This window comes from Ooceraea biroi, chromosome 11 (genome assembly GCF_003672135.1).
Source record: "Ooceraea biroi isolate clonal line C1 chromosome 11, Obir_v5.4, whole genome shotgun sequence".
Classification (NCBI taxonomy): Eukaryota; Metazoa; Arthropoda; class Insecta; order Hymenoptera; family Formicidae; genus Ooceraea; species Ooceraea biroi.
Genome location: NC_039516.1, coordinates 11,881,554 through 11,901,709, shown reverse-complemented (window position 1 = coordinate 11,901,709; position 20,156 = coordinate 11,881,554). Strand labels below are relative to the sequence as shown.

Here is a 20,156-nt window from a genome sequence, read left to right as displayed (position 1 = left end):
GTAGGAATTCAGTTTCAGAAACGTCCGCTACGAGCCTCCACCATCCTCGAGTGTAAAAAGTGGATAATAGTAGATACCTAACCGTCGTGATGTCAATCGTGAATGAATCACGTTTGCTATACGGATTGCGCTCGCAAATTGCACTCGAGACGAATGAGGTGTGCATGTAATTCCGTAAAATGGCATGAACGACGATGGTTCTCCTGCTCTCGTGCTGCTCACATGCTCTTCTAGGCTGAGTGCCATAACCAAACTTTACTTGTATATGCTTGGCGAACACAAACCGCTTCAAAATGATGCAACAATACATGAAGGAACTCGAACAGGTTTCGATCCTATTTTCCAAGCGACTTGTATTTATAAATTTTCATTTACATGGATTTTGTCGTATTTTGATCCTCTGATCGCTGTCTTCGGATGACACTGGTTTAAAACTGTTTCGTAGGATCCGTTCGACCCAGAAGAATTTGTTGAACGGCTGGCCTGGAGGACTGTCAATGACAACACGAAAGATGGGGGGAAGACCTTCTTCGATCCGGTTATCGTCCATGAAACCTTCCTGCAGGCGATCAAGGATTTGCAGACGCTGCAGGAACGCCAGCAGAAGAAATGCGACAGATTGGAAGCCGCGCTGAAGGAGGAGGAGGCTCGACACGCGTTTGAGATAGTAGAACTGCAAGAAAGAAACAGGCATTCCATTGACTTGTTTTATCAGCTAGACGAGAGGATAAATCTCGTGGCTACCAAGGTCTTACACCTGGGCGATCAGTTGGAGAGCGTCAACACACCGAGGGCGAGAGCAGTGGAGGCCCAGAAACTGATGAGACACTTTTCAGAGTTTCTAAGTCCCGGCCCATTGACAGATCCGATTTTCACTGACAAATCTTCGGTGAGGACAACGAATTAAAATAATTAAAATTAAAATTGAAATAAAAAATTAAAAATTAAAATAATTACTAAATTGGCATAAAAATGAAAAGTAAGGCAAGACAATCAACTGTCGTTTCATTTGTATATCATTTATTGCAGCTGAACGACGCTGCGGATGTGATACAAAAGCTTCACCTTATAGCTCAGGAGCTCCCTTCCGAAAAGTTTGAACATGCGAAGAAGAAGATCGCCGTCAAGTACGACGAGATAGAACGAAATCTGATCGAGGAGTTCGTAAGAGCGCACAACAGGGAGGATGCGCCCCGCATGAGAGAGCTGGCGAGCACTCTGGCTCACTTCAAGGGTTACTCGCAGTGCATTGACGCGTTCATCGAGCAGAGTCAAATGGGCTCGTTCGGTGGGAAGGACGTCTTTCAGGATGTCATACCTATGTGCACCAAGTATCACAAGCTGATGCAACAAGTATTCACGAATCCCGAGCAGGTGATGGCCAAGTTCGTCCTAAATATTTACCATCTGCGTCTGCAAAAGTACGCGGTGGCCAAGTTGGCCGACAGAACCGATTCGGACAAGTATCTCAGGAACTTGTACGACCTGTATACGAGGACGGTCAAGCTGTCCAATGACTTGAGGGTCTTCAATATGGGCACTGATGACACTTATCTGTCGAAGCTCACCAGAAACATCTTTCAGAAGTATCTCGACACCTATATCACGTAAGCTTTGCAACTCAAGAACACTTTTATGGTACAATTATAAACAATTATAAAAAATAATAATCACGGATAATTATAATTGTTAATAATTATAATTATGCGTGATTATTATTTTCATTAGTTATTAATTCATTGACTTCACAGGGTCGAGACGAAGGCGTTCCGAGAACGGTCGACGGCGCTCCTCATCGAGTATTACGAGTCGAAGAATCACCAGAAGAAGCAGCTGCAAACCGGTGGCTTCCAGGAGCTGCGCAGAGACTTGCAAGCAGTGTTGGGCGCGAGGACCAACATAAACATCGCTCAAATAGAGGACTATGGCGGCGAGACGTTCCTATCGGAGGAACTAGCGATCGCGATACTGCAGAGGAGCAAGCTCGCCTTTCAGAGATGTCAGTTGCTCTCGCAGTCCGCCGACGTGCCCGGCAACGCGGTGCAGGTCTTCGAGATATTGTTGCAGTACTTGATAAGCGAGCACGTGGACTACGCGCTAGAACTGGGCCTGCAAGGCGTGCCCATTCCAGAGAGCAGGACTCAACCGGAGATTCACTTCTTCAACGTGATGCATCAGTGCAACGCGATCGTCCGGCTCCTGGAGGAGCAGTTCAACGACAGCGTATTGCCTCTCGTCCTGTACGACTTCGAATTCCTCACTCTGACACGTCCTTGTGAATATGAACACGCGAGGATACACGTTGACGGTACTAAAAATATTTCCTTTCTTCCAGTTCGACAGCCAAGCACGCCGATTGCTTGTTGAAGAAGAAAGCGATCTTGGAACAGATCGACGTAAAGTTGGACACCGGCCTGGACCGCAGCATAAACGCCATCGTGGGCTGGGTGAAGGTGTACCTACAAAACGAGCAAAGGAAGACGGACTTCAAGCCGGAGACCGACGTCGACACGGTGAACACTCCAGCCTGCCTGGTGGTGGTGCAGTACGTGAGCGGAATGATACGACTGATACGAAACACGCTGGACGGCAGACACCTGGAGACCGCTCTGAAGGAGCTGGGCATCAGGTTTCACAAGGTCATCTACGATCACTTGCAGCAGTTCCAGTTCAACTCGGCTGGCGCGATGTGCGCGATATGCGACATGAACGAGTACCGCAAGTGCATCAAGGAGCTGGAGGTCGAATTTGTCACGAATCTCTTCGACACCCTGCACGCCCTGTGTAATCTGCTGTTGGTCAAGCCGGAGAACCTGAAACAAGTCTGCACGGGTGATCAACTGGTACGTAGGGACTTCCATCAGGCATTATTACTCTCAAAAGATACGTTTCTTTTTCCACTTTATCAGAGATGTACATTATTCCATTGTTACAATTGCAGATGACACTTGATCGCACCGTTCTACTTAACTTTATTCAATTACGGACCGATTACAAGACACAGAAGTTAGCCAATTGTTTAAAAGGCCTGGCGACATGATGACGCATTCTACTTACTTAATAAGGAAACCGATACATGCATACTTCGCGCTCAGCCTAATCTCTTCGTACACGAGTTCAGTGATAGAAATCGCTACTAAACACGAAAGCAATCGTTAATACAAGATTTAATATAAGATTTTATGTATTCATGCCTGTTGTTTGATTAGAAGTTTTTTTTGTCGTCCGGGGCTCGTCACAATTATCATGTACATATGTGAAAATGTTCGCAAAAAAATAGCACTCTTTAAACATATCCTTCCTACTCGGTACTTTGACAAGACGCAATAAACGAGTACACGTGTGGTAAGACGTACGCGAATAAAGACCTACATAAAAATTTTCATTCGACTGAAATTCTTGCTTCAGAATAATTTTCAGGCGTTTCTCTCAAGCAACTAGCAATAATCGATGATAATAATAATAATAATTAAGCAGAGTCGAATAGTACAAAAGTGAATGGCTCTGAAGATACAAGAAGATACAAGAGGACGAGGTTTCTCGATCTCGCATCTTGCACCCACTTATATCTTGCTCAAGAATTGAGAGTTTCTTACGAATTGATGGCTGGCAAATCTGGCTAGTTGTGCGCGAAAATTTTATTTTAGATTTTGTCGTTCGCTTTTAGTTACATTTCGTCGTTTATTTCGGATTTACCCTTACAAATACGGTCATCGAGGATCCGCACGCATGAAGAAAAACTATAAAAGTACGCGTTAAACGTCTAATTGGGAAGCATCTTGTACCTTGTAAAATTAAAGATTCACAATACTTTTACAGCTCATATACCATCGTCGATGTGCATACACGTAGCATACACGTATTGGCATGCAATCAGCATTGTTTATAATTCCATAATAAGTAAGGAATCGATTCGAGGTTTGATTAAATGGTTTTCCATGAGCTATGAAAAAGGGGAGGAAGAGAGCGCACAATCCACTGAATATCAGCGCATGCGGTAGTTATTAGTTTCATGCACTTGGCACAATTCGCCTTTAAAGTCCAACTCGATACTGAAATCCAGATCCCTGTAGTTCCTGGCGTTGGGCCTCATCGAGAAGACGCCGTAGATCTCCTCTCCCTTCTTCACCGTCATGTACTCGTCGAAGTAGAAGACAGTCTGCTTCCAATGCGTGTATGGCACTTCAGGTGCGGTACTGAAGCCAATGCGTTTGTGGCACTTGGTGAATTCGATGTTGAAGAACGTAACTAGAGCTTGAACGTAATCGTTACGGCGTACTTGCAGGGTGAACGGTGACGAGAACTCGAGATCGGCCTTCGTCACTGTGTACAAGTCGACCTCCTTGATCAGGCATGCGTTCGTGACAACCTGCTTTGGATCTACTACGTCCACCAGGGGCTCGCTGATCGCCACCTTCCTTATGCTGCTCATGTCGAATCCGTATACATCGTCCCACCAATTGATCTTTTCGTCTTTGTATTGTCTGTCCTCTATGCCACAGATAAACAGGGTAGCCTTGTCCGGGAACAGCATGCCATCCTCGCGAAGCCATTTATCTCTAGCAAAGAGTACCGTGTCCAACATCGACTCGTAAAACAGACAATAACCCATCCACTCAGATATTATTATGTCGACCTTCTCTATTCCGTCGGGCAATGAGACCTCCTCGACCTTTCCCTTGAGAATGGTTATGATATTGGACAGATTGTTCGCCTCCACTATCTTCTCTGCGTATTCAACGATATTCGAGCACTCGATACCGATGACCTTGGCTGCACCAGCCTTAGCAGCGAACATAGAGAGGATGCCAGTGCCACAACCAATGTCGAGGACAGTCTTCCCTTTGAATAGATGCTTGTTGTGGTACATCGAGTTACGGTAAGTCACGGTGCGTACTTCGTCCTTCAACATCTCCTCATGGATCCCATAGTGAGCGTAAGAGTCAAAGTAATAGTCTCTTGAAGTCATGTCGTCAACAGATACCGATTCCCTGAAGGATGATGCATTGACATCCTTTGTTACAGTGGTGGGTTCTGTAGTTATGTCCATTGATTCCATTTTTGATGACTGCAACATTTAACGTTGTATTACTGAACGATTTAAACTCCATTTAGATTTATTGTTTAGAATTTTATTAGATTCAGGAATAAATTGGAAGAGAATATCAAGCTTGCAAAGCCACAACTAGCAAAGAAAAACTGGAAATCATCGCAATTTCATAATTGTTAACTTTTATGTTTGACTTTTATGAAATATTAGTGACGCCTTTTATTTATCAATTTTATTCATCAGGCATGGAATTCCTCATTGTTTGCAACCATACAAAGATATATGATCGGGAGAATTTGATCCGAATTTTTCTCTTTCTTTATTTTTCATTTTATTAACAAGATATTCCTGAGGTGGACTTAAAATGTTGTAATCACAGAAATTACAATGTTATTCATGAGTGCAAGCTGCTGAAAGCCGAGTCGAAGCACGAGCGTGCACAGAGCAGCCACGAGAAACACGAGACTCGCGAACGCGAACAAAACACGTGCCCGCCAAAACGAATGGCGTCCCTCTGGTCGATCAAGAAGGCTGGTCGGTATCGCGAGCGCTATATCTCGTGCTATATCGCGACTATATAGCCGCCGTCTCTATATCGAGCGGACGCGAGCCGCGGCGAGGGAATCCTCAAAAAAGTCACGTTTATTTGCGCGCTCGGCGTGAAACTGGCGTGCGACATGTATTTTCAGGCGAGAGCGAGGCGAACACGAGCGCGACAGCACACGTTCCAGCGCGATCATGTCCGGTCGATCGGAACATATCTCGTGGTTACGCGAGACGCGAAATATGCGACGTCGCGACCGAGTCCGATGTTTTCCGGCCGTTTTGCGTCTCGACGGCGACTGTCCATCGCCCTCGAGAGCGGGAACGACGCGCCGGGACCGGCCTCCGCGTGTTCCGCGGCCTCGTTATCGCATCGCTGACAATCAGCCTCAGTAAAACTCACCGAATCTTCCGTGGCGCACACGCGACTCTGCTTGATTTCTACCGGCACCTCATTACTCGTCGCCATCTTGTTCTGCGTCACAGCAGACGACCGGACCGCCAGGCGCGTCGCTATCGAGCGCCACGCTCGATTTTCGGCCGGTGTTCGAGGCAAGGTTAAAAAGCGACCTCTGATCGAACCTGCCTTCGACGGAGTTACTTGCAGAGAAAATTAAATCATTTTCATCGTATAGAAAATATATTAAATTATCGTAGCTTGGCGAGAGCGACGTGAACGGGAAAAGCTCGAGGTCTCGAACGCCCTCGTTCACCGTGAAGTTCGCCGCGCTTCTTCGCTGTTGTTGATGTAATCGCGATACGTCTCTGCGGAAACGTCCGCGTCCCATGTTGATCCAACGACATGACGCTTTTTCTAGAAAACACGTATTGCATCATTTTCATTCGTCATCGACACACCGCACGTCAGCACCGGACTCCGAAAAGTCCTTGTTATTTCCGTTTTGCAGGTCATGCTCGCGGTTCGAATCTCGCGATAGGTCCTGGCGCTGCTCGCGACGCGCACGTCATTGGCGGGACGGTCGCTCGGCAAGATGGCGCCCGAGTCACCGGCCCAGCCAATGAGAGCGGCCGATGCAGGCGATAAGTGTCGTGCGGCATTGTGGTGGAAATGGGCAGGGAACGGAGGGCTCTCATACGCATTCGCGTTGTCGTGATATGGTGACTAGTGCCGCTTTCTCGCGTCCGGACGTAACGCTCGGTAGCTTGTGTAGCGCCTATCCTACTCTGCGTGTGCGTGCCAGTCATTTTGCGACGGAGTTTGCGACGTGAACGGGGAACGATGTGAGGCCGCGCGTGCTCGATGCTTTAACATCACGAGAGCTGCGGGCTGCGTGGAGGATCCAGTGTGTGGTGCGAGTAGCGTTGAGCCTCCGTGGAGCATCGTGGAGGCCTAGAAGATGCTGGTGAGCGAACAGGCGGGAGAAAACGCGGCGCGACGTCGAACCGACGGCCAGTCGTTACCGTGACGACTGTAATCGCGGTAGCCGAGTGGCTTTCTCTTTCCCTCCACTTCTCGCTTCCTCTCATTCTGCCTCCCCTCGTGCAGGAACGTGTGCGTGCTTGTGCGTCTTCGCATTTCCGTATTTTCGTCGAGTTCCCGTTCTGACATACGTGCCGCGCGCGACGCATCCGCGCTTTTTCCGTTTCTCTCTGTCGCCCTTTCTCTCTCCAACTCTCTCCCTCTTTGTCGCGCTCGCGGTCACGAGAGAGAGAGCGCGCGCGCGCGTTTCTTTACGCTCTTGTCTATCTCCTTCTCTTTCTGCCGCTCGGAGACGAGCTCGAGATCTCCCGCCGGGATTTCTTGCCGCGAGTAGGAGGCGAGAATAAACGAGAAATTAATTTTCCATGTTATCTCTTTATTGATATTCCTGCTGATCGATGCGTCGAAATTTTCGACCCGGAAATTTCGATGAGGACGCTTGCACTTCCCAGGCGCGGAAGGTGGCCGTACGGAATATTTGGTATCATCGCCGAGCCTGTCAAAGTGCACGCGTTCTATACCATCCTTAATTCCGATTCTTCTTTCTTCGAATACCTTTCAGGCTTGTATTTTCGCTTCTCTTAGCTTCCCTCGTTCTCTCTCTCTTGCCCTGAAGCGGTTGTGAGCGCATATCCGCTCCAATTCCAAGTAACAAGTTCACAAAATGACAAATCCGAGAAACATATATTTTTACTATAAATTTGATACGTTGAGCTTGATACGGTCTTTCTCGGCTTCGCTGAGTGATTTTACTTTGTTAGTGTACCTCAAGCTTGAAAGTAATAAGTAATAAGAAATATATTACTCGCAGTTTATAAAATTGTTTATCATTGTTGCATAATATTATCCTGTTACCGTGACAAAGAAGGTACGAGTTACATTACTCATTGCAGGGAGACGATCCACCGTCCCTATCGGTGGGTACGGAGGTCAGCGCCAAGTACAAGGGTGCCTTTTGCGAGGCGAAGATCCGTAAGGTAGTGCGGTCGGTCAAGTGCCGCGTAACTTACAAGCCGCAGGGACTAGGCACTGCTACGGTCGCTGACGACCAGATAAAGGGGACTTTAAGAGTCGGTGCTTCCGTCGAAGCTAGGCATGCGGACCGGAAGGAGTTTGTGGAGGCTACAATCACGAAGATCCAGGATTGCAGTCAGTACACGGTGGTGTTTGATGATGGGGACATCACGACACTGAGGAGGACCGCGCTCTGCTTAAAGAGTGGTCGACACTTCGCGGAGAGCGAGACGTTGGATCAGCTGCCGCTGACTCATCCGGAACACTTCGGGAACCCTGTAATCGGGGGTAGAAGGGGTAGACGATCAAGGCAAGCGCAGTAAGTGCGGTGGAATGATCCATTTCCTCAAGTGCTAACGGCCGTCTAACGTGAGCGATGACATTGTTTTGCGCAACAGGGATGAGAGCAGCGAGGATGAGGACAGTCCACCACGGGGCGCACGCGATTCCACTTCCAGCGGTGGCGCGAAGGAGGGTATGGAGACTGAGCCAGAGATCGGCAGAGTCGTCTGCGTGGAGCTTGGTGACAAGAAGAAGAAGGACAACTGGTTCCCAGGGCTGGTGGTCGCGCCCACCGCTCAGGATACAGTGAGGATACGAGTGAGGGACGATTACTTGGTGCGCTCGTTTAAGGACGCGAGATAGTAAGTGAGAAGAATTCAGTCGAATTCGTTGTTCAATCTCGATTTAAAAACGTTTTGTTTTTCAGCGGGACATTACGTGTTGATTAGATAAAGTTAAAATAAATTATAAATTAGTAATGATGAAAAGAAGAATATATTGTAATGATTTAATAATATTCAATAGATTTAATAATAGTGAACAGAGAGTCTACGTACGTTAATTGATAAACTTTAATTTCGACACGGTTTGTGCCTTTAGTTATACAGTGCCGAAGAAGGAAGCCACAGAATTCACGAAGGAGCTGGTTAACAAAGTCGAGAACAGCACGTTAAAGGTCGCGGTGGAGAAGGCGCTTCTGTTCTTGGAGAAAAATGAATTGCCGCCTCACTGGGACAGGGATTCGCTCTTTGGGCATTCCGTTTCCAGTGGAAATAGCGATTCCGATGGCGAACTTGACTCGGACGTAAGATCTCGCGTTTATTTTATTTTTTTCTCTTTCACGCGCCATCATGTTACGAGAGAAATATGTTTTGTGCTTCTAGAGCTCTGACGACGAGCCGCGCGAGGAGAAGGATCACTTTGTGGCGCAACTTTACAAGTTCATGGACGACCGCGGGACACCCATAAACGTCTGTCCGATGATAGGGTCCGAGGACATAGATTTGTACAGGCTCTTCCGGGCGGTTTACAAATTGGGCGGCTACAATCGCGTTACGAATCAGAACCAATGGAAGACGATAACGCGGCGACTCAATTTCGCGATGCAGAATTCACCGTCCACCCACAATCTCGTGAAGCAGGCTTACAAGAAGTTCTTACATTCGTTCGAAGATTTTTACAGGAAGTTAGGCTGCACGATGGTGAACCATCCGCGAGGCAGCACGCGTAAGCAACGCCCTGGAAGGAGCCTGATCCGCGACAAGGACAGAAATACTCCCGTACCGCCGCAGCCACCTACGGCGCAACTAAAACCTGAGAAGGATGAAGAGGAGAAAAAAGTCGCGGAGGATGAGAAAAAAGAAAAGAAGGAAATAAAGAAGGAGCAGCCGAAGGAGGAAGAAATTGTGAAAGTGAAGAAGAAAGAGGAGCTTGAGAGTAATGCCAGCGGCCAGGAGAGCGATGTAAACGTGGACGGAGAGACCGAATCGACGTCCGGTAACGAAAAAGCGCAGAAACCAACCGTGCAAGCGGCGGCAGCAGTGTCTTCTGCTTCTTCTAACGGTAACACGACCCCGTCCAGTCGCGTCAAGTCCAAGAGTAAAGAGGACACTAAGAAGAAGACGGTCGAGAAGAAGAAGGCGGAGTCGAAGAAGCAAGAGAAGAAAGAAGATAAGCAGCTGAAGGAGGAGGAGGCCACAAAAACGAGATCCAAAGCGAAGGACGATACCGCAAAGAACAAAGGTGCGAGTGCGGAGGGGAGGGAGACTCGAACGCCGTCGAGGGAGGCGGAGAAGAAAGCGGTGTCCAAGCAGAGACGCCTGACGGACGAGGAACTGAAGAAACGGGGGAGGAAACGCAAGGAGCATGAGACGGAGAAGTCGCGCGCCGATGAGCAGCTTACGGAAACCGCTCCTGGTTACAAAGGTCCCGTCGAGTGCGGCGACAGGTTGAAGGTGTATTACGGGCCAACGCACGAGTCCAAAGTTACTTACGAAGCGAAGGTGATCGACATCGACGGCGCGGAGCCGCTGTACCTCGTGCACTACACAGGCTGGAACACCAGGTACGACGAGTGGATCAAAGCGTCCAGAATCGCCCAAAATTTCACGCAGACTCAAGGTAGAGTGAAGCGTGTCAAGGCCACCCCCCGGCCGCAAACTCCCAGCACGAATCTGTCCAGCAGCAGTAAATCGAAGGGCGCATGCAATTCGAATGCTAACGCGTCGCAGAGCCGTCGACGAGCCCAAAGTGTCGCTCCAACTTCCAACAGCGGCTCCCAATTAACGCCGACATCCTCGAAGGAGGTGAAAAAGGATGAGAAAGAGAGGGATAAGGAAACGGCGCAGCCAACTAGATCTACCACGCCATCGTCGGTTGCTAGTTCTAGCTCCAGAACCAAGAGCCCCGCCACACCTGCCAATCGGCAAACCAGGACGACCAGAAATACGGAGTTGTCGAGCGTGGAGCATCGTCGACGTACCCGGAGAACGTCGGGACACACGGACATATCCGTCGCGTCGGAGACCGAAGACAGCGAGGCTTACGAGTCCGACACCACCGAATCCGAGCAGACTAAGGTGAGACTGAGAGGTACGGAGGAGAGGAAGCGGAAGGAAGCGCGAAGCAGAGTGGAGGAGAGGATCAAAGGGGAGGACGTGAGCGACGGTGAAGATGACAAAGACAATCTAGACGAGCCGCGTAAAGGTAGGCGCTTGAGGAGGACACCCGGCAAATCACAGGGAATCAAATCCGAGCCCGACAGCGACCAAGAGGAGCAGCCGAAAGGTCGAGACTTCGATCTGAATCAAATACGATCCGAACTGAAAGGCTTCGACAAAGCGGTGAAGATGGAATTGGTCAGAATGGAGCCCGAACCTGACGATGAGAATAAATTGGACGAGAAGGAAAACGCTCGCGGTGAGCAAACCGCGATCGCTGTCTCTCAAGTCACGCCCAAGGTGGAAAAAGCCGTCGAGTCCCCAAAAGCAGAGGCTGTCGTGGAAACGAAGGTGGAGAGCACAGAAGACATATACGAATTCAAGGAGCCGGAGCCATTCGAGTTTGAGGTGAGAAACAAGAGCGGCGAGAAGGATAAATTGAAGAAACGGGTGTTCGAGGACGAGCCTAAGAGCCCGAAGAAGAAGCAGAAAGTGACATCGATAGCCACAACGCCAGTAACGAAAGAAACGAAATCGGAGTCGTCGGACAGCGAGACTCGTAAGAAGCCGAGGAAATTATTCGGCAAGAGGTCTGACGACGCGGTGAACGAAGTAGCGAGCACTCCTCTCCACGGCAAGCCTGCGCAAACTGCTCAGCCGGCCGTACCTGAGAACACATTTGAGAAGCTGTGCGAGCCTCCATCGTTCAATCAACAACTGAAACCCGCGGCAATTGTTGAGGAATCTGCCGGCAAGATGCACAGTGGCCTGAACCTTCTGTTCAGCGATCTGCCAGCGGATGATGAGGGTACGCGCGACGACTCGGAGGACCGGCTGATAATATCGGAGACCGAGATATCGGAAACGGAGGAGAATGTGTTCGCGACGTATCAGCAGAAGATCCAATTCGACGGCGGCGAATTGGCGGATACGACGGAGCCGAGCAAGAGTGAGGCGAATGCCGTGGTTGAATGCGCGAGGGAAGAGACGCCAATTGTCAGCGGTAACGCAAGCAGTGCCAGCAAGTCGACTAATTCCTTGGATCAAAAGCAAAATCAAGTGAAGTCGTCGCTGCCGATCGGACAGTCGCAGTCAGAATTTAGGATGGATTCCAAGTTACTCGATATCACCCCGCTTCCGACGCCAATCGTGACACCACCGGCCCCCATAAGTGCGCGATTACCAGCGACGTCCACGATAGAGGAAAAGCTATCAGCCGCTGCGATGGCGTTCCGCAACAAAGGTAAGGATACCAAGAAGACTCCGGACGAAGACACGTCAGACCTTGTGCGCAAGGTGATCAAGGACTCGTCTAAGAAATTAGACTTGACTCTCTTACAAAGAAGCAAAGACGCGGATCGCAGTATTCCTACGGCGGAGTTAGATGATAAGAAACGCGAGCAGGAGGACGTTGCAGTGAAAGAGGAGGATCCGCGCAAGGATATTATCCGCGTGACGATGAAGAAAGAGGAAGAACCACAGCAGCAGCAATTAAAGCCGAAGAAGGAAGCGGAATTGAAGAAATTTACCGAGACGAAGATCGTCGTCGAGCACAAGACGAAATCGCAAGAGATCGTACGAGACGAGAGCTGGAAGAATACTGAAAACGAGGCCGGTAAAAAGTCCGAGGAGGAATATAAGGCGACGGATCAGAAGGAGAAGGATAAGATTGAAAGTCGCAAGAAGCAGGTCACTCAGGACATCATAGACTCCACGGACAGCAGCGACTCGGAGCAAAGACTCGTGATAGACAACGAGGAGTCGCAGGACCTGAAAGTACCGACCTCAAACTTTGACGTTAAGCTGCGAGCGGAACTGGACCGTCTGCAGGACACGCAAGAGAGATTCCACGTGAGGACGCAAGTGCCGAAAGCGTCGCAGAATCTTCAGCAGCAACAGCAACAAGAATGTGTAGAGTTCAAGGCGGACGTAGCATCCGCTCCGAAGACGGACGAGGAGGGCGAGACGATGAACTCGTTGCTCTGCGAGGAGGAGATTCCTGGCTCGCCAGCTCCACCTTCCGAGAGCACCGAGCAAGCCAACGTCGGGCCGTCGTGCAGTCCACCGAAGAGCGAAGCCGCCGAGAGCAGCATAGTGCTGATGGAGATGCCCTTTGCGAGTGCTCCAACTTCGGGTCAAAGCACGACGAGCAGCAGCACTGTTGCTACTCTCAGTGCAGCGTTGCCAAAGACCGTCGAAGCATCGATACCGGTTTCCCTGCCGATGCAACAAAACGTGTCTTTAACTGCACGGCAACAGCAGCCACAACAGCAGCAGCAACCACAGCAGCATCATCAACATCAACCACGCATCCCAGCCACAATGCCGCCGCAACGACGGAAGAGCAACGAGGCTGCGCCGGTGATGGACAACACGCCACCAGATACTCCCGAGTCCATCATTTCCAACATTTCGGGGTCGCCCAGGGAAGAGAGAACTAGCGGTTCGTCACCGACTTCTGAGGATAACATCAAGCTAAACCGCGACAGCTCCGAGGCGGACAACGACAGCGCCGGGAAAGGTCCAGGTTTCAGCGAGGACGACACTTTGCCGAATTCCGAGGTGAACTGCGCGGAGAGAATTCTCAAACCGCCCGCAAAACGCTCGATCGAGGAAATTCAGTCGCCCAAGAAACGCAGGAGGAACAGGAAACATTCAGAATGTGGAAGTGGTGGAGGTGGTGGAGGTGGTGGTGTTGCCAGCACCGCCGGTGTCGTGCCAAAGAAACCCTGCAGGCAGAGCAGGCACGGTAGATACGGAGGTGGAAGCGACAGCGACGACACTAGCGAAGGATCCAATCTCTGCGGGGTTAACACCACGTCGACGACGGCGACCCACGCCAACACCATCTCCAGTGTTACCGACCTCACCAGCTACTCATCCAGATCACCGAGACCGACCAAGTATAACTTTTACGTTGAATTGGGTACGTTGACTATATCATTCACCATATTGAATCTCTATATTTGCATTAATTTTATTGAGCTCAATGTTATTGAAAATATTAGTCCAGTTAATTGATTGAGCTTTAAATTGAATTATCAATCGCGTTCGATTCGATTTTTGCGTCAAATTGTACTTTGTTGTATTCAGTAGAAACAAATTATTTATTAATCAAGTAATTACCATTGTTTATGAATAGACATTATTATTGTCTGTCGCATTGGCATTATCAACATTGTTGCCTGTATTACATGTATGTGATGTGCAGCTGTTGAACATAGAACCGAACTTTTTGACCGATTCAATACGTTAATTCCATGTTGACGAATTTTCGCAGACCCAGAATTGGATGGCAGTCAAAGGATAGCTGTATTACAACAGAAGTTGGCGGAATTGCGGAAAACGTATAACGCCGTGAAAGTCGAGCTTGCTGGTATAGAGAGACGTCGAAAAAAGCTAAGAAGGCGAGAACGAGAAGGTAAAATAATTTAATATTGTCTATTTGCTATCTGTCATTCTCGTAATTTTCCCCATAACATGTTATTTGCGGTGATCACTACTACTACTTCAGTTCTTCTTCCTACTAATTATTATTCAAATTAATTTTAATTTTAACTTTCGTTGTGCGATCTTTCTAATTAATTCTTCGAACTCGTCATTTTTGAGAATATAATTTTAAAGTCGCAATCTTAGACAAATAAATACATTGCGGATATTGGATTAACCGGAAAATCCCGACTCTCTCTCTCTCTCTCTCAGCAAAATTGGTATGGATCTTCCGGTAACGCAAAACTTTCTATCAATTCTTAATCCAGAGTTTTGCGTTTGAATCTTGCTAAGGGAATCGACATAGACTTTCCGATCGATCTCCAATAAAATACTTACATCTCCTCGTTCCAGCGATCAAAGCAGCCAAAGCCGAAATGCAGCAAGCTTGTTCGTGATAAGCGCTGTCGAGGAGTTCTTTCTTCGAGCACTAAAGGGGACTTGACATTCAATATCTGGAAATGTAAGAGTAGCATTGTTACACATGGGCATCATGCAATCACAGTAAACATGACAATTTTTACCTACGTAACATCGCTTGGGTAATATAATATCTGTCCAGCACTCTTCCCTTACATTAATAAACTGTAGATATAGTCGTAAGATTTAGAGTAACGGGGATATGTTTATCATACGATGCATTCATATACGATATAATTGTGTTACTGTACATTTGTTTTTCTCGTCGAGATCGTAATTACGTGAAAAAAATTTCCTTTCCTCGTCGATTTGTCGTTTCATCTGCTCAGACACAAAGTACAAATTATCGAATCTGACGATCGCGTCATCCGTCTATTTTTCCTTTCTATTTTTTTTTCTTCTGCTTTTTTGTTATAAAAACAAGGCTCGAGTAGCGAATTACCGATAGCACGTGTTACTGTAAAGACATCTTGGGAACAAGTAATTATCTAAGCCGGCTATCATTTACTTCTCTCGAATGTGAATGACACACCGGTAATTGCGGTTGAGCTGTTTTCACACACGTTGAAAGGGTAAAGGAGGCGTGAAGAGTAGCAGTAATCTAGTAATCATACATCCACATACACGGGCGTTGTGTTTTATTAATAGTCTATTAATATTAGTAAGGAAGCTGTGTAAATACTAGAAATTACTATCGTGAAGCATTGGCAAAACTACATCGCACGCGTGTACGTAAACGTAGAAAAGAGTTTTGGATTAAATGATGTTAATATAAGCAGTGCCGCAATTTTCACGTAATTTTGAAAATCGTGAGCAATATATGCATATATATATATATATATACACACACACACACACATACATACATTATATAGCAATGTTTGTACGATGGGATGTAAGTAAAGAAATGTTTGTACATTGCTACGCATATGTGAATAGAGCGCGATTGCTACTGTTAAGCAGTAGCAGGCAACTAGCTCTTTTCATTTGTGTATATATCCCTATAAAGATGGTCTACTACTTATAAAAACAAAAGGAATTGGTGGGCATGATAATTTGTATAAATCAATAGCAGCATACAAGTAGATACGTTGTTCTCGAGAAAATAAAAAAAAAATAAACGGTATTATTCTTTTTCCTTTTTCTTCGCTCTCCATGATCGACCGTGTGGTGATTTACCGTGAATGCAGCTCAACGATACTATTAATTCACCGAAAGAAATTTTCATGTTCTCTTGCTGCCACTGTGCTTTATCATCACTGGATAGAGTTGTCCGTTATTGATCCATTGCAACCGATATTCATCGATACCGACCGTACGCCATAGGATTGATCAGAGATGCATTTATATTTGTAATTCAATGTCGAGAGGTACTCCGATGTTAAGAGACTGGAGAAATGCGAGTATGATGGAACTTAATCCTAAGAGATTAGAAGCATACACATACACACACACAGAGACGGACACACATCGTGAAAATACGATATAATCAAACGCCGCCAAGTGGAAATAAATATGTAAAGATACAAAGCCGGCTGAAAAAGGGAACGAAATTTTATATAGGTACATACATACATATATATATATATACACCTATATATATATGTATATGTATATCATATATATATTTTTATATAAAATATCAATTGTGAATGTACTCTATGGTATGAGAATCTAATTACGCGTGTATCAGAAAGGGGGAAAGTAAAGTAGGTGGCTTCTTCGACATTGTACATAATTTTACATTTGCGTGTGTTATACGGACACAAAATTAGAGTTTAATTGCCGCACACTTTTGACGTAGCTGCGCATTTTGCTATATAATGGTTTTCAGAAATGTTGCAGTAGCACATCATGCGCATTGTCTTGAGAAGACTAGAGGATGCATTTTGACATTAATACGAGTTTAATGCTTCATGTTTTTCTATAATTTATATTATATAGAAGTGGAATTATTATCGAGTCAAAGGATACCAGTGATTGTGCAGTCTTTAGAGTATTATGGAAATATTACATATATTTATATAAATATTATTAGATATATATATATATAATATATATATATAGTATTTTTTATTATACAAATTCGGATTACGTATTATGTATTGTTAAGATCTTCGAGGGGAAAAGAGATAAAGTGTAAAAAAAATTATTCAGATTATATTCCAGCATATGTTTTATTTACTTACAAATGTGTGTAATATAGAAGAGAAGTTAAATTATTAGCATTAGAAATATTATTTATTTTGTTGAGATTTATACAGCATACAAATTCTAATTTAACGCCGGCAAGTGAATTTGAAAATTAATAATACTGCTGCAACAACAGTATTACAAATTGGCAATAAAAGGAATGTTACAATGTTATATATAATATTACAATGATATAAAATGACACGGAAGTATCTCCGTTATGTTGTTAACTGATAGATTTGAATTTATAATTACACAGATAATTTTATAAGGAAATTCTAGCAATCCTATTATTCGGGACATCTGCATTAGCAGGTCGAATTACGAGTGTGGCAAACGATTGCGATTTGCGGGGAAACTTACATGAATCTTTCGGCGATATGCATTACCACGTATCTGTTACGATACGAATCGCGGCGAATGTTGTAGACGCGCACCAGAGCGATAAATGCATCCTCATCTTCTGAAAACAATTATTCTTCCTGTAAAACAACGACGTTACATGTGAAATAGTACATGTAGTAAGCACACACGGGGCACATTTGTCCACCAAGCAGTATGTAATATTGTTTCATATAACATTTAACTGTGTCAGTGAGTATATATATATATATCGTTAAGAAATAAATCTCACCTTAACAGAACACAATGTCCGCATTCTAGCGTTAGTTATTCCTGCGTTATTCTCTTACGTACGTCTCGAGACACTACGTGTCAGAAATGCCGTGCACTGAAATCACACGGAGCAAGAAATTCTCTCTCTTTCCGCAAGTTATACTTACAAATCTTTGTTATACGTATTATTTATTATATTGCAACTTATACAAACAAAACTGGACAGACGAGTAATCTGTAAAACTTACACGAAGAAACTACTGTTGTTAATGTAATTATACAAATATTCACGTTATTGTACTTTCCACTTATTTATATAATATTAGAGGATGAAATGATATAGACTCTCTTCACGATTATACACAGGACCGATTAACGTAATGCATATTAATGACACACGATAATAATAATAATAATAATATACACAATATCTCTTCTTTTATCACTTGTCTCGTACATTATTAACAGCGGATAACAGAAGATTTCTAGCGAGAATCAATGACTAAAAGATACGTGACTCGTTTCCTCATACGCATTACATAAGTTAATAATTCTTGTATTTTAATTTTACGCTCTAATTTTCTATGGCTAGGATAATTTTCTACATCATACAGTACGATTTTATATCGCGTAGAGATTGTTTCAGGGGATACAATATATTCATTTATCTTTGTACAGCAGTAGAATTGATGCGTTGAACATACAACGGTACCGCTACGAAGAGAGTTACAGAACATTATAAAACGTCTTTCAACGAGCATTGTACGATTCGTAAAATAATATATATGTATTTATACGACTAACAGATATATCGGATATTTCGAACGTCCCAAAAAAAAAGAGATTTACTTATACCACATATCACATAGAGGGAATACTTGTTCCGAATGAAGAAATATTACGATAGCTGAGAAAATGCAATTTCAACATCGCATTTCTTTTAATATGTTTTTGATTACTGTTTCTCTTTACATTCGCGAAGAGTTGAGCGCGTTAATCCTTACATGGAGCGCAAAATTCATATCCAAAGACAACTATATAAGTTCGGACGTCTTGAATCGATGCGTAATATCCGATATATCTACGAATAATATATAAATAGAAGTTACATCAATATTATTGCGATCGCCCAAGACTTTGCATTCGAGGTATCACTTTTTTTTACAAATTATCTTTACACACACGGTCATGTGTAAGAGATACAATGCGTGATCCACGCGGTAGTCATATAAAGAAGATCCCTCGATGCTCCCCGCGTTCTTTCTTACTTTATTTACACGTCACTTGTACATCTTCGTAAGGTAACAAAGAACGCGCTGGGCATCAAGTGTCTTTAACACCGCGCGAGAATACTTGTCGCTGAAACGAGTATGCAATGTTGCGTGGAAATATTGTTTCGTTACGTTACATGATTTGATGTTTCACACGAATCATCCGTTCCGTTCTTTTTTTTGTTTTTACACATTTGCTTGATTGACTATTAGCTTAAATGAAACGATAGAAAAATTATACAGGAATCATTCGATCTTGAGAAGTGGCGCGTTGAGCGAGAGGATGTACTATTTCGCATTGCACATGTCAACATGGAGGTGGGCTGGACGCTGGGGACGTGTCCACGGTCGTTGTCGAAGAGGACGCTACCGCGGCCGTCTTGTTGTCGGTGTTCAATCTCCGTCTGGTGAACATGATCTGTTCCATTAACTCGTGATGCGCCTCTAACCGCTCGATGCAATGTAAACACGCAGTCTTCGGTAGCGGGTCGTTCATATTTACCTGCAACATTGCACGCGAAGCTTCAGTATGACATTTTGTACAGAATACTTCATCATGACACCTCGTTACGATCCCTCGAGCACTACTGAAACGCAAGAATGACGAATGATCAACGCGATAATCTGTTAACATGGAAGAATCGATGAACTCTCAGAGTAGCTTAATGTAGCTCAGGCTTGCAAGGTACATCAGAAAGCGAAACGCAGCGAAACTGTTAAAGAACATCTATGCCCAAAAAAACACAAAAAGCTAGACCCTTCTTTTAGACCAGATACGCGACTCCGTCGCTTCACCCGGACGGTGGGTCCCAGCGTCGCACCAGAAGTAGCGCAAGACACCTGGCAAGCATGTTGCGAATCACGTGCGGATCATCGGGGGCATACGGTCGAATTACCGTGATCGGCAGGTAGGTGTTTATCTTCTCGGCGAGCTTCATCCTCTCGCCCTCCTCCCCGTAGATGTGGATCACGAAGCGGTTCATCTTGCTGCACAGCCTGCATATGAACCCCGTGATCACAGCCTTGTCCGTGCTGCCCATCTTCACGGCGCTGCCTCTGGCTGGCTGGATGGACGCTTCTGACGGCTCGGGTTCCCCAGGTGGCCCCGCGGTGTCGTTCGGCCGACGACTTCCAGTGGGTCCAATCGTACGAGTCAACTGTTCACGCCAAGTGTACTC

The 20,156-nt window shown here is 45.7% G+C and overlaps 4 protein-coding genes across 6 annotated transcripts; 2 read left to right on the top strand and 2 right to left on the bottom strand.

Annotated features, from left to right (window-relative positions):
- The first annotated feature begins 16 nt into the window (after nt 1-16).
- On the top strand, nt 17-3,373 carry LOC105278637 (exocyst complex component 5). The gene is made up of 6 exons (XM_020031402.2): nt 17-326; nt 446-889; nt 1,030-1,607; nt 1,752-2,240; nt 2,336-2,843; nt 2,942-3,373. Exons 1-6 carry the CDS (start codon nt 294-296, stop codon nt 3,038-3,040), a joined length of 2,151 nt encoding a protein of 716 aa, XP_019886961.1. The 5' UTR covers nt 17-293; the 3' UTR covers nt 3,041-3,373.
- LOC105278636 (protein arginine N-methyltransferase 1) lies at nt 2,873-6,129 on the bottom strand. 2 transcript variants are annotated; one of them, XM_011337846.2, is made up of 2 exons: nt 5,997-6,129; nt 2,873-5,068 (listed from the first exon to the last, which is right to left on the bottom strand). In XM_011337846.2, exons 1-2 carry the CDS (start codon nt 6,060-6,062, stop codon nt 3,986-3,988), a joined length of 1,149 nt encoding a protein of 382 aa, XP_011336148.1. In that variant the 5' UTR covers nt 6,063-6,129; the 3' UTR covers nt 2,873-3,985. The 2 variants fall into 2 exon arrangements, with proteins under 2 accessions (XP_011336148.1, XP_011336149.1); XM_011337847.3 differs by lacking the exon at nt 5,997-6,129 and adding an exon at nt 5,437-5,962.
- Nucleotides 6,130-6,632: 503 nt separating this feature from the next.
- On the top strand, nt 6,633-17,733 carry LOC105278638 (AT-rich interactive domain-containing protein 4A). Of its 2 annotated transcripts, none has more exons than XM_011337851.3 (7): nt 6,633-6,957; nt 7,928-8,358; nt 8,447-8,692; nt 8,931-9,135; nt 9,215-13,916; nt 14,271-14,411; nt 14,834-17,733. In XM_011337851.3, the coding sequence occupies exons 1-7, from the start codon at nt 6,952-6,954 to the stop codon at nt 14,875-14,877; spliced, it is 5,775 nt and encodes a 1,924-aa protein (XP_011336153.1). In that variant the 5' UTR covers nt 6,633-6,951; the 3' UTR covers nt 14,878-17,733. The 2 variants fall into 2 exon arrangements, with proteins under 2 accessions (XP_011336153.1, XP_011336152.1); XM_011337850.3 differs by having other exon boundaries at nt 6,635-6,957; nt 7,928-8,367.
- A 922-nt stretch (nt 17,734-18,655) lies between these two features.
- On the bottom strand, nt 18,656-20,156 carry LOC105278640. Its single transcript, XM_011337855.3, has 2 exons — nt 19,875-20,156; nt 18,656-19,480 (listed from the first exon to the last, which is right to left on the bottom strand). Exons 1-2 carry the CDS (start codon nt 20,016-20,018, stop codon nt 19,286-19,288), a joined length of 339 nt encoding a protein of 112 aa, XP_011336157.2. The 5' UTR covers nt 20,019-20,156; the 3' UTR covers nt 18,656-19,285.